At 33.3% G+C, this 12,325-nt stretch overlaps 2 protein-coding genes across 3 annotated transcripts; one reads left to right on the top strand and one right to left on the bottom strand.

Annotated features, from left to right (window-relative positions):
* The first annotated feature begins 1,576 nt into the window (after window positions 1-1,576).
* Window positions 1,577-2,954, top strand: LOC105262152 (uncharacterized protein F13E9.13, mitochondrial). 2 transcript variants are annotated; one of them, XM_011296353.3, is made up of 4 exons: window positions 1,577-1,814; window positions 1,882-1,964; window positions 2,114-2,546; window positions 2,609-2,954. In XM_011296353.3, the coding sequence occupies exons 1-4, from the start codon at window positions 1,742-1,744 to the stop codon at window positions 2,842-2,844; spliced, it is 825 nt and encodes a 274-aa protein (XP_011294655.2). In that variant the 5' UTR covers window positions 1,577-1,741; the 3' UTR covers window positions 2,845-2,954. The 2 variants fall into 2 exon arrangements, with proteins under 2 accessions (XP_011294655.2, XP_011294656.2); XM_011296354.3 differs by lacking the exon at window positions 1,577-1,814 and having other exon boundaries at window positions 1,914-2,051.
* A 246-nt stretch (window positions 2,955-3,200) lies between these two features.
* LOC105262153 (putative protein tag-52) lies at window positions 3,201-5,807 on the bottom strand. Its single transcript, XM_011296355.3, has 3 exons — window positions 5,502-5,807; window positions 4,328-5,442; window positions 3,201-4,265 (listed from the first exon to the last, which is right to left on the bottom strand). The coding sequence occupies exons 1-3, from the start codon at window positions 5,647-5,649 to the stop codon at window positions 3,426-3,428; spliced, it is 2,103 nt and encodes a 700-aa protein (XP_011294657.1). The 5' UTR covers window positions 5,650-5,807; the 3' UTR covers window positions 3,201-3,425.
* Between the last annotated feature and the right edge of the window lie 6,518 nt (window positions 5,808-12,325).

The following is a 12,325-nucleotide window of genomic DNA, read 5'->3' as shown; positions in this document are numbered from 1 at the left end:
CCAAACAGCATACATACATAAATTATACTACATTTTGCAATTTTAGGAAACATGAAATATACGAATATATTATGTAAGATGGTGTCGCTGTTCCTTAACCGCAAAAAAAAGTTTCCAAACCATTGCCCTTGGCGTTTTGTTAAGTACAGCGGCAATTTTTTTCTATTATTAGGCAAAAAATATGTTCAAATTGCCCTGCAGTGAAATTTTATATCAAAAAAGGGTATACCCATGGTACAATGAAGAGAAGGTAGGTCAACTTTGAAAAAATTGCAAGTATAGAGGTCTACCTGTTTGGCTTGTAATGTCAAAATTAGTATCAAAACATAAAAAATTACACAACTTGTTGCATTTATTTTGAATAAATAATTGAATGAAAGGTCAACACTTCTTTCTAAAATTATGTACTATATATCTCTAAAGGATTATTTCGCTACAAAAACTCTAGATTTTGTCGATGCATACGTTGAAATAAACATTTTGAAAACATCCGAATTTGAATATTTTCTGAACAATTTTTTTGTTATTGAAAAGTAAACACATACATAAACAAATAAAGATGACATCCCAACATACCAAAATGGCTTGAGAATAATATTACAATAAGCTTATGAACATAAGCCTTAAGCTTGAGAAAATCTTGAGAAAACATTGAAAAATGTTTGTATAACAAGTATAGAATAATCGAAACGGAACCCTTATTTATAAGCTTATACTTGAAATTGTAGAACAAGCTTACAAAAATAATATTATAATAAGCTTATTTTTGTAATAGTATAAAATATTATTTTTTTTTAGTTTTTAATCATTTTTAACGTTTTTTCTTGATGGACATCCCAGTAGTCACTGCCGCATGTGGCCTTGATACCCTGACGCTTTCTTCTCCCTTATTTGAACTTCTGCATCTCTTCCACTAAGACTACACATTTATTGAATTCCTGCAACTTTTTTGATGCTTCCAATCTGAAATGGGATTGGAATAATTTATGTGAAAGATTCCCGGATTTATTATTCATCCATACCTTAAGGGTTCGGTCCACAAATGGGTCCTAAATTCGCGTGATTTTGTTTTTTGCCAAAGAAAATAATTTCTTGCTGACAATTTTCACAAAAAATCAAAACTAATTTGTCAACAAGGGACAGGCTTGAGAAATGTTTGTGGAACATAAGTGTTTCTCAAGCATTGTTGAAAATTATATTTTTATAATATTGTTCTCAAGCTGTATTGTATTTTTGGTATGTTGGGATATTAAGCCAAGAAAATAAAAAAATTGAAATCATATGGTATCATAGCCCTACCTTGATATCATTGTAACATGGTGTAGGGTATAATTAATTACTACGATAATTTCCCGCAAAATTCAATCCTTACTGACATCAGCATGGCTTTCGTAGTGGTTTCTCAACTACTATAAAGCTTATACGGTTAAAATAAATAACATAGGTTCATTTGGTAGAATTTTAGGTATGGACCTGGGCATTTTGGTAATACTTTACAATTAGTTTAAAAATCGAGTCATCATTTCATTTCGGCGTGGATTGTATTCTATAAGCAGTCCCGCAGCTCATTTAAAAAATGTGTTCAGTGTGACTGCGTTTTCCTTATGTCTCATTCGTAAACAACAGAATACTGCGGGATTTTGCTTTGTACTTATTTTTTATCAGGTATTCCAGTTTAGCCTTTATATTCGTTTCGTTGTGGACGTCTTTCATTTTGGTTTCCCACCCAAGCTCCAAAACAATGCGATTCGCACGGATATTTAAGAACCCCAAATGTAACATAATTGGAATGATACATGTGGATCCACTGCCAGGTATCGGTAGTGAATAATATAAATAAATTCATTTTAATAATATATTTACCCTCATGTATTGCTTTAGGAACTCCACTGTACAAAGGCAACTGGTCGGAGATTATTGACAAAGCTAAGCATGAAGCCTATATTTATCAAAAATATAAAATGGTAGTAACAGCAAATATTTCCTAATATGCTATACATTCTTTTGTGTCCAATGCTTGAAACCCCCAGGCTATGTTAGCTGGGTTAGCTGTTAGTTTCGAAAGAAATCTTTTTAGATATAATGTGTGTCTGATAAATGGTTTTATTTCTAGGATTCCATTTTAATAGAAAACATGCATGATATTCCCTATGTCCAACATCAGCAGCTTGGGCCAGAGACAACATCATGTATGACAAGAGTATGCCAAGAAGTTCGAAATGTTATTTCGCACAAATCAAAAATTCCTCTTGGTGTTCAGGTTTTAGCCTGTGGCAATAAACAGGCATTAGCAATAGCCAAGGCATGTGATCTTCAATATATACGCGCTGAAGGTTACGTTTTTGGTCATGTCGCAGACGAAGGATATACAGATGCTTGTGCCGGAGAAATCTTAAGATACAGGAAACATATTGACGCTGAGAATGTACTGATATTCACTGATCTAAAGAAAAAGCACAGTTCGCATGCAATAACTCAAGATGTTACGCTATTGGAAACCGCCAAAGCTGCTGAATTCTTTTTAACCGATGGAATTGTAATAACAGGTGTGTTGTAACAATACAATTATTTTTTTCCCTAATTCTAACAGTTGCATTTTTACCTTTAGGCAATTCTACCGGAGATGCAGCCAAGCCCCAAGATTTCAAAGATCTGCAAGGAAAAGTTAATGTTCCCCTATTAGTGGGCTCTGGTGTGACTGTCAATAATATCAACGATTACTTTGAGTATATTAATGCCGCTATTATAGGTTCACATTTCAAAAGGCATGGACTATGGTCAAATGATCTTTGTGAGAAAACGATAGAAGCATTTATGTCAAAAGTTTTAGAATTGAAACAATAATCGTTGCACACGTTTAATCTTTATTGAGAATTTTATTTTATTGTGAACATGTGATTTAAGATAATGAAATAAATAAACCATGTATGAAAAACATTGAGCATATAAACTTACTTTTATTCTTATGCATTTTTTTTTCAATTTCCATCGCAAAAATATTTTCTGAATAGAAATAAACAAAAAAATAATTGTTTGTGGGTTATTATACACACATACATCGGAGTTATTATCCAGATTAGATATCCGGAGTTATTTTAATATGCCCCAATTGTGCAATGATAGCCCCTTAATACTGCTTTAAGAAAGTGTTTAATTGTGCTTCATAATAAACGAATCCAATGTTGCCACAAAACATTTCCGTATTTTTCTCTCTTATAATTATTTATTTTTATATCATGTATAATTCTTTTATTTGTATCCTCTTAATGTCCAAGGTTTGAATACTTAAGTTGTAAATATGATGCAAACATAATAAGCAGTTTAATAAAAATGTGTACCCCTATTTAAGTACTGCATACAAAATAATAGCTAATGGTAAACGAGATTCTTAAGAATAAAATTAATCTCTCCTCATCATCTTTCTTTTAGAATAAATTAGCAAAAAAATCATAAATTTTTTCACGAAGTGAAGTTGATGTCTTACAATTTCCCTGGGCCATATCCCTTTGAAATTCGAACGTTGGTTGTTCGTATAAAGCATCCAAAGAATCATCAAATTTGACACGTTTCTTCTGAGGTGGTGATGAAATTTGAATATTTGTAAAATTGTTTCTAAGATTTGTTGGTGATCCACAATGGCTTTTATTGCTGCCATTACTAGCTCTTAGCGGAAAAAGAATATCGCGAAAATTTCCTCCGCCCTCAATAGGAATTTCGTCACCGAGAAGATCTTCACGTTTTACCATTGCATTTGGTATAGTGGTATCAACATTGTGGGCTTTAAAATATGACTTTGAATCTGAATAGCGACTGGCAAAGCCATAGGTAGGGTCATTATCGGAAAGGCGATTTCCTTGCTGCTCCTGGGTGTTAAGTCCTGACGATGTTTCGTTGTTAGAATGAGCAATGGCTGTACGCGATTGTGTTTTCTTTAATATACCACGCGTCGTGGCACGCATTTTATCGTTTGATATAAATTTATATAATTTTGATAATCTCTTTTCCGGACTCGTAGCGTGTATTAGATGCTCATTCTTATTTCGCAATATCGAATTATTTTCTTCGTCAGGATCCTCGGATGATTTGCGTTTTGTTGCTTTTGCCACGGATGATTGGTTGTTAGGCAAATTTGAGGTCTCCTTAGAGCTATGTGACGATTCAGTTTTACGTTTATTGCTGCCACCAAAGCAATTGGTAGCTGTAAACGAATTTTCCATTTCATCTTCAGAGTCAAGATTTTTGTTCCTAAAAATGGTATCGAATTCCTGAAAACGAAATTATTGCAATAAATAACTTAAATTAAGAATTATTTGTGACAAATGCATACCGATTTCTTTTGTTTCGGACTCAGCATATAATCTTCGCCAAAACTTTTCACATCCTTCTTTCGCAAGGGAGTTCGCTTACTACTCTCCTTTCTCAATGTCTTCCGGCATTGTATGTGCAAATCAATGGCATCACGTATAAAACCTACCCAAATTCGACTTAGTTGCAAGTCATTCGAAGAAAATATAATGCCGTCACTTTGGCATGTTATTTTAAAAGATCCTGGCAACAACTCATAGACCTTGCATTTCTTCAGCGGAAATATGCAACAGCATTCTAGGGAATTCTCAACAACAGTGTTTGGGGCACGCTCCTTGAGAATTTTACAATACATAAAGATGTCTGATGTTAGGACACAGTAACGCTTAATTTCGTTTCCATTCCGTGTAACTTTGTTCAGAATTCCTTCTTTAATTACTTTGCGTGATGGTTTGACAATATTTGGTGTTCGATTGACCAAAGAATTTTGTATATTGATTAGCATTTGGGTCACCTCTTGGTCCTCCACACAGGTATTAATATGCGAAACGGTATTTTCAATTTGCTTTACCGATTCTTTAAGTAGCTTAAAATCGGCATCTGCAGGACTTGTGTAGAGTAGCACCTGCTCCAAGAGCAGTTTATACCTCGGAACTCTCTGTATTGGGGCAATCATTAATGAATTTAGTTTTCGTTGGACTTCTGGGCAGAATTCTGTGGTTTCCAGGAACTTACGAAATGCCGCATTTTTCGATGTTAGCTCCTGCAGTACAAGTAAGGCGTGACGATAATCGAAAGCATACACGGAATACAGTTTGAAAAATGGTGCCATTTTGAGAAAGGCTTTGGCCACATTATCCATATCTGATTCGAGTTCCCTAAGAAATTCTCCATTTAAATTGTGTATCATTTCTATTTGGCCGAACAGAGTGGTGTGGCTGGCTTCGTCGATGATCTTTCGCTCCTTTAGAGGCTTTACAAAATAGTCCATAAGTAATTGTAGTTGTTGTAAGTATGTTTTCTCGGATGTTACTATTTCATGTATGGCCTGCAAACGAAATGTTTTTCTTTTGTCCATTTCCGTATTGGGCGAATTAATGGGTGAACGTCCCGATCCTCCGGCCAACATTGAGCAAACTTAAAATAAAGAAATTTAGCTTTTTTGGCATAGAGTACACATGTCATGACGAGCATACCTTTGTTCCTGGTCTTTGCTGTCAGTAGATTACGTTCTTGCAACACCTGTCGCAGTTCGCGGCTAAAACTCAAAGGAGTTTCTGGAGTTCTCGGTGAAGCCATTTCATTAATGGCATTGCTGCATTGTCTTTTAATTGGCGTATACATTGTATTATTGGAGATTACACATAAAGTATAATAAGAAAAAATCTAATTTTATTGAAGTTTAGAATGAACGCTTCCTTTCAATCTGCATTAGTTTGTATTGTGCTGATGCCTTGGCCCTTTGAAATAATCAACTGCTGCATTTTAAAAATGACATTTAAGGGATCTAGAACGTGGTTACTTGTATAGAGTAATCACATTATGTTCTAACATCTACAACATACACATTTACTTGCGGCAATTTTTAGTTTATAGGAAAGGTAAACAGAGTTGTATTTTATTACCACATTTACACTACCTTGATTATTTTTGTCACTACCAGGTATATTTCACGAACAGTGAATGCTAATTTGACAATTTTTGACACATCTGACAAATGCAGAAGAACAACAATTGAACATTATTGACATGAAACGAAAATTGGATTTTTTATCCATTTTAAATTGTTTTTGCAATTGCCGGTACGCCCATGTTACAATAAAATCCAGGTAGGGCTATGATACCATATGATTTTATAATAAATAATAAAATTCAGGTGTTTTCAAAATGCTTTTTAATTATTTATTCAAATTCGATGCAGCAAGTTGTTTGGTTTTTTGATAGTTTTGATCATGGTACAATGAAGAGAAGGTAGGTCAACTTTGAAAAAATTGCAAGTATAGAGGTCTACCTGTTTGGCTTGTAATGTCAGAATTAGTATCAAAACAATAAAACAATCAAACAACTTGTTGCATTTATTTTGAATAAATAATTGAAAACCGCGATAACTGAATGAAAGGTCAACACTTCTTTTCAAAATCATGTACTACATATCTCTAAAGGATTATTTCGCTACAAAAACTCTAGATTTTGTCGATGCATATGAATGTTTTCTGAACAATTTTTTGTTATTGAAAAGAAAACACATACATAAACAAATATAGATGACATATTAAGCCAAGAAAATAAAAAAAATGAAATCATATGGTATCATAGCCCTACCTTTATATCATTGTACCATGGTTTTGATAGTAATTCTGACATTACAAGCCAAACAGACAGACCTCTATACTTGCATTTTTTTCAAAGTTAGCCTACCCCATGGTACAATGATATCAAGGTAGGGCTATGATACCATATGATTTCAAATTTTTTATTTTCTTGGCTTAATGTGTCATCTTTATTTGTTTATGTATGCGTTTTCTTTTCAATAACAAAAAAATTGTTCAGAAAATATTCAAATTCGGATGTTTTCAAAATGTTTATTTCAACGTATGCATCGACAAAATCTAGAGTTTTTGTAGCGAAATAATCCTTTAGAGATATATAGTACATGATTTTGAAAATAAGTGTTGACCTTTCATTCAGTTATCGCGGTTTTCAATTATTTATTTAAAATAAATGCAACAAGTTGTTTGATTTTTTATTGTTTTGATACTAATTTTGACATTACAAGCCAAACAGGTAGACCTCTATACTTGCAATCTTTTCAAAGTTGACCTACCTTCTCTTCATTGTACCATGGCATACCCTATCTTCATTGCATGGGTACGCCCAGGGTTCAATTAGAAGGGTTGCTCAACTTCAAAGAAACTATAAAAATGCAACTCTGTAACGTAGTCTTATAGTGTCAAATAGTCTTTTAAATATGCAACAGTTGGTTTTGTTTATTTTTATTTTTTTTAATTCTTATATTGGGGAGAACCCGCGAAACTAGGATGGAATTTTGTGGTTATTCCTAATGTGACCATTTATATTTTTCGTCAGAGCGGGACGCATGCGGAATTTTGTAAAAAAAAAATTATGCATTTAAAAACAAATTTTATTCAAAAACGGAGAGAATACGTATAAATCTAATTTATGAAATTAATCTTATGTCTAAGTATTTGTTTTATATTTGTCAGCAGAGCAAATTAGTTTTAAAATATCGGGTCTAGTTTTCAAGTAGAAATGGAGCTGATTACATTGTTTGTTGATGTTAGTCTTAGTAATTAAAATAGCTTTTAAAACTGTCACACTTAACTGCGTTTTTTCACTTGTCCATATTTTATTCATTAGGGAAAAAAATCTTTCGACAGGTGCGTTACTTCCAGGCATACATAAAACATACTCAATAATTGTGCGAAAGTTTGTGCAGTTGAGATTATTAGCACGGAAGTGTTTAAACAGCTCCACCCAACGGTCTTCAGTAGCAACATTCTCATCGTTCCAGCTTTTGATTTTTTCAACTGTGACGTAACTGGAAATAAGCGAAAACTCATCGAACACCTCCGTATCTTGGTACTGCTAAGAAATCTTTGTGTGATCAGCAAATCCGTCACATTCTGTACGTCTTCCCAAGTAGGGACTTTTCGCAAATTTGACCATTCAAATACTGCTAGTTGTGCATTGAACTGGCACCACTGTTCCAAGTATTCTTTACTTGTCTTATAAAAATCCGCTGCCGCAGTTTTCACATTCTGCTCATCAACAGCAACGTCAGTTTTTTGTAATTTTACCAGTAGATTGCGGACGGAATGAGGAAGGAAAATCGAATTCTCTTTAAGTTCTAATCTATCTCGGAGACGATTAATTTCATTCGCAGACTCTATTGCGGACACGTTTTGTCCCTCGATTTTCAACACGGCTTGATGAAAAATCGCTGTCTGTGCGTGAAAAAAATATAACCACAATTCAGAGCTGGGATTTTCGAAAAACGTTTTTAAAATAGTAGGGCATTTATCTATGCTCAGAAAATAGGTTTTCAAAGGCTGAAACATTTTTAAAATTCTCTCAAGCGCAGGCATTAAGCAAGCCACCTTGTTTTACTGTAGCCCAGCAGTTTCTGATACTCTGTGTCGGTGGAATCACAGAACTCTTTCAGAACTTCTACCCGAATGCTGTAGATGTAGAAGAATGAATAAATTTTCGCAATGATGCATTCGAAGTCAACAGGGAGACAATCCGCGGCTGTTTTGATAGCATTATGAATTATATGGGCTCCACACCCAATCCCAATGAGCTGCCTTCCGACGGATAGGTTCAATTTCGCGTAAACATTATTTATCCCTTTTCTATTCTTTCCTCCGAAATTGCAGTTTGTATTGTCTGCACAAAATGCCACAATTTTCTTATTCAAATCATTGCAAGATAATACTTCTTTCAAATAATCCACAATTATATCAGATGATTCGCCTGGCTGCTTTTGAAACTCTAAAATCCTGACTCTCACGCCTTCGTATGGTACAAAATAGCGAACTAAAACAGGGAATAATTTTATTGAGCTATGATTGGAAGCATCGGTTAATAAAGATATGCAGTGGGCTTCGTGAAGGTGTTCTTTCAATTCGTCCATCGCCATAGGTGCCAGCACATTTACAACTATAGCTTGTGATTTTGTACGGGCACATCTAAATTTTTGCTCAAAACATGTTTGTATTAGATTTGAAGCACAGTCATTCGAACGAAAACTATGGTTTTCTTCCACAGTGTGGTACGCCCACGCACCCTCCGCTGCAGCTATATCCAAGTCTTTGGAAGTCGCCAAATTTGTTCTTTTAAAAAAAGAAAGCATTGACGAGCTTGAAGCAGCAGCTTGATCAGAAAGCTTGTGTTTTTCCGATTTTAAATGCTTTTCAATATCACTGGCACCACCATGTCCAACACTAAAATCAGTACGACATTTTTCACACGTAACGTCTGATTCGCCACTTCTTTGTTTTATAAATGGATACTTATTTTGCAAAGAAATGTTAAAAGTACACTTGCGTTTAGGCATTATTGTAATGTTACAATCACTAACATTGAAAATAAATTGTTTGACTTTGCTCGCCTTCTCCGACTCCGCGATGAAAAGATACCAGAACAATTTAGAGCGTCTATGCTTAGGGTACTGACAGAGTGACAGAAACTATTTCTGTTTTTATAAGCATTTTTAATTTGGTGATTTCCCTTGTTATGCTGGAGTTAATGTCAACGCCGTCGACGACGCCGAAAAAGTTTAAACAGATTGAACTTTTTCGGCGTCGAATTGCTTACGGCGTTAAGATTAACTGCTCTCATAAAATTTCATACGATTCAATTTTTTTGACATTTGACGCCGTCGACGACGTCGACATTAACTCCAGCATTAGCATTATAGCATGTTTCCATTGGAAACCGAACAACGTTGTTCGCTCTCAGAATTAGGTACACGAATTAACCCGTTCATACGGCACGATTCGTAATTCATAGTAAAATAATTCCTTTTTTTCAAAAATTTTGTTTGTTTAATTTATACGAAAATACATGAAATTCTCACTAATATGAATAGAAGAAATTATTGTTTTCCTCCCAAAGATTTATTATATCATTAATTTTACAATTTTCATTCACGATTTCAACTTTTTGTGTAAATGTTGACATTTTGAACACATTTTTGTGTTTTTCCATTTTTAAATTCTGCTGGAGAGACACTTGTCAAACATTTTTTCTGCCGATAGAAACATTTTGAAAATGTTGCCTCTTTTGTTTGCGTTTTCTGTGGAAATTTTAACTCGTGGACAAAATGCGTACCTCGATTGAGAGAGAAAACAAAATTTACTTTCGTTTGAATGTATATACGCCATTCAACATTGTAGTTTTCATTCATAATTTTCAGTCTTCCCAAAAATTTTTAAAATTTCATCAAATTTTTCTATTTTTAATTTTTAAATGTCATAATTTATTTTTTCGATAAATGCTCTCATTTGTTAGGGATGGGACATATTTTTTCGTTGTTCTGAGAGTGATTTGATTTGAACAACGTACAAATATGAGTGTTCGCTCAGGAAATTTTGTGTGAAGAATTAGTTAGTTTTTTCATAGTTAAGGGTCAAACAACGAATAGAGAGCGAATCAAGTGCAGTGGAAACGCCACATTACAAAATCTTTCGAGTTAATTTTAATGTTAATGTTGCTTGAAAAAAACTATGCAAATAAATTATATGTTCACGGGAAAAAAAAACTCATGTATTTTTCATCAATATCAATATCCAGTATTTTCGAAAGCGGGACATTTTTGCTCTCGCTGGGGACAGCGGGACAGATAACCTCAAAGCGGGACGTATGGTCACGTTAGTTATTCCACAAGATCTAAAAGATAAAAGATCTAAAATCAAAAATACAGATTTATCCCAAAATTGTAAATTGAAAGTGTCAATTTATTTTGCAACCAAATTTGAAATAATTTCAAAATGTTTAGGTAGTTTTTTCATAGTTAAGGGTCAAACAACGAATAGAGAGCGAATCAAGTGCAGTGGAAACGCCACATTACAAAATCTTTCGAGTTAATTTTAATGTTAATGTTGCTTGAAAAAAACTATGCAAATAAATTATATGTTCACGGGAAAAAAAAACTCATGTATTTTTCATCAATATTAATATCCAGTATTTTCGAAAGCGGGACATTTTTGCTCTCGCTGGGGACAGCGGGACAGATAACCTCAAAGCGGGACGTATGGTCACGTTAGTTATTCCACAAGATCTAAAAGATAAAAGATCTAAAATCAAAAATACAGATTTATCCCAAAATTGTAAATTGAAAGTGTCAATTTATTTTGCAACCAAATTTGAAATAATTTCAAAATGTTTATATGTGTTGACAGAATAAGGGTACCAAATAAAAAATGTATATTGTAGCTTGGTTCCACCTTCTGTAATTGTGCCATGCCATGATGTATAATAGCAATGGTAGATTAACAAGGTAAACTTGTGCAACCATATGCTTATTTTTTTAATTAATAAATAATTTCAAAATGTTTATATGTGTTGACAGAATAAGGGTACCAAATAAAAAATGTATATTGTAGCTCGGTTCCACCTTCTGAAATTGTGCCATGCCATGATGTATAATAGCAATGGTAGATTAACAAAGTAAACTTGTGCAACCATATGCTTAATTTTTTTTAAACTATACCCTTGGTAAAATTAAGAAAGGAAAGCCATGGTACAATGATATCAAGGTAGGGCTATGATACCATATGATTTCAATTTTTTTATTTTCTTGGCTTAATATGTCATCTTTATTTGTTTATGTATGTGTTTTCTTTTCAGTAACAAAAAAAAATTGTTCAGAAAACATTCAAATTCGGATGTTTTCAAAATGTTTATTTCATCGTATGCATCGACAAAATCTATAGTTTTTGTAGAGAAATAATCCTTTAGAGATATATAGAACCTGGTTTTGAAAAGAAGTGTTGACCTTTCATTCAGTTTTCGCGGTTTTCAATTATTTATTCAAAATAAATGCAACAAGTTGTTTGATTTTGTTATTGTTTTGATACTATTTCTGACATTACAAGCCAAACAGTTAGACTTCTATACTTGCAATTTTTTCAAAGTTGACCTACCTTCTCTTCATTGTACCATGAGTAAAGCCATGTAATCATATGTTTACAATTTTTTTTTACAATTATTCATTTGACAACATCTCATAATCAATATTTTTATTTACAAATCTATTGTATATATAGAAATCAATTATGCGAACCTATTTCCTATGCAGGAAAATTTGACAAGGTAAATTACAGAAAATGCAGAAATGGATATGCTTTCTTTGAAATGATTTTTCCTTCTTAATTTTACCATGCATTTGACAACTTCTCATTATCAAAATCATAAACAGTTTCCTATCATGTCATTGAACCAAACAATTTCGAAATTGCCTTTTTCATTTACTTTCCAAAGGCGTTTCATTGATTTT

The sequence above is a fragment of the Musca domestica genome, unplaced genomic scaffold, assembly GCF_030504385.1.
Source record: "Musca domestica strain aabys unplaced genomic scaffold, Musca_domestica.polishedcontigs.V.1.1 9, whole genome shotgun sequence".
In the NCBI taxonomy this organism is placed as follows: Eukaryota; Metazoa; Arthropoda; class Insecta; order Diptera; family Muscidae; genus Musca; species Musca domestica.
The sequence above is the reverse complement of the archived record's forward strand: the minus strand, read 5'-3'. Positions and strand labels throughout refer to the sequence as shown.

Excerpts from the sequence above, each read along its gene's own strand:
- LOC105262152 (XM_011296353.3), top strand. The coding sequence starts at position 1,742 with ATGCGATTCGCACGGATATTTAAGAACCCCAAATGTAACATAATTGGA. Across the intron at positions 1,815-1,881 it reads ACATGTGGATCCACTGCCAG|GAACTCCACTGTACAAAGGC; the intron begins GTATCGGTAGTG and ends GTATTGCTTTAG. Across the intron at positions 1,965-2,113 it reads TTTATCAAAAATATAAAATG|GATTCCATTTTAATAGAAAA; the intron begins GTAGTAACAGCA and ends TTTTATTTCTAG.
- LOC105262153 (XM_011296355.3), bottom strand. The coding sequence starts at position 5,649 with ATGTATACGCCAATTAAAAGACAATGCAGCAATGCCATTAATGAAATG. Across the intron at positions 5,443-5,501 it reads AGCAAAGACCAGGAACAAAG|TTTGCTCAATGTTGGCCGGA; the intron begins GTATGCTCGTCA and ends CTTTATTTTAAG. Across the intron at positions 4,266-4,327 it reads GTCCGAAACAAAAGAAATCG|GAATTCGATACCATTTTTAG; the intron begins GTATGCATTTGT and ends TTTCGTTTTCAG.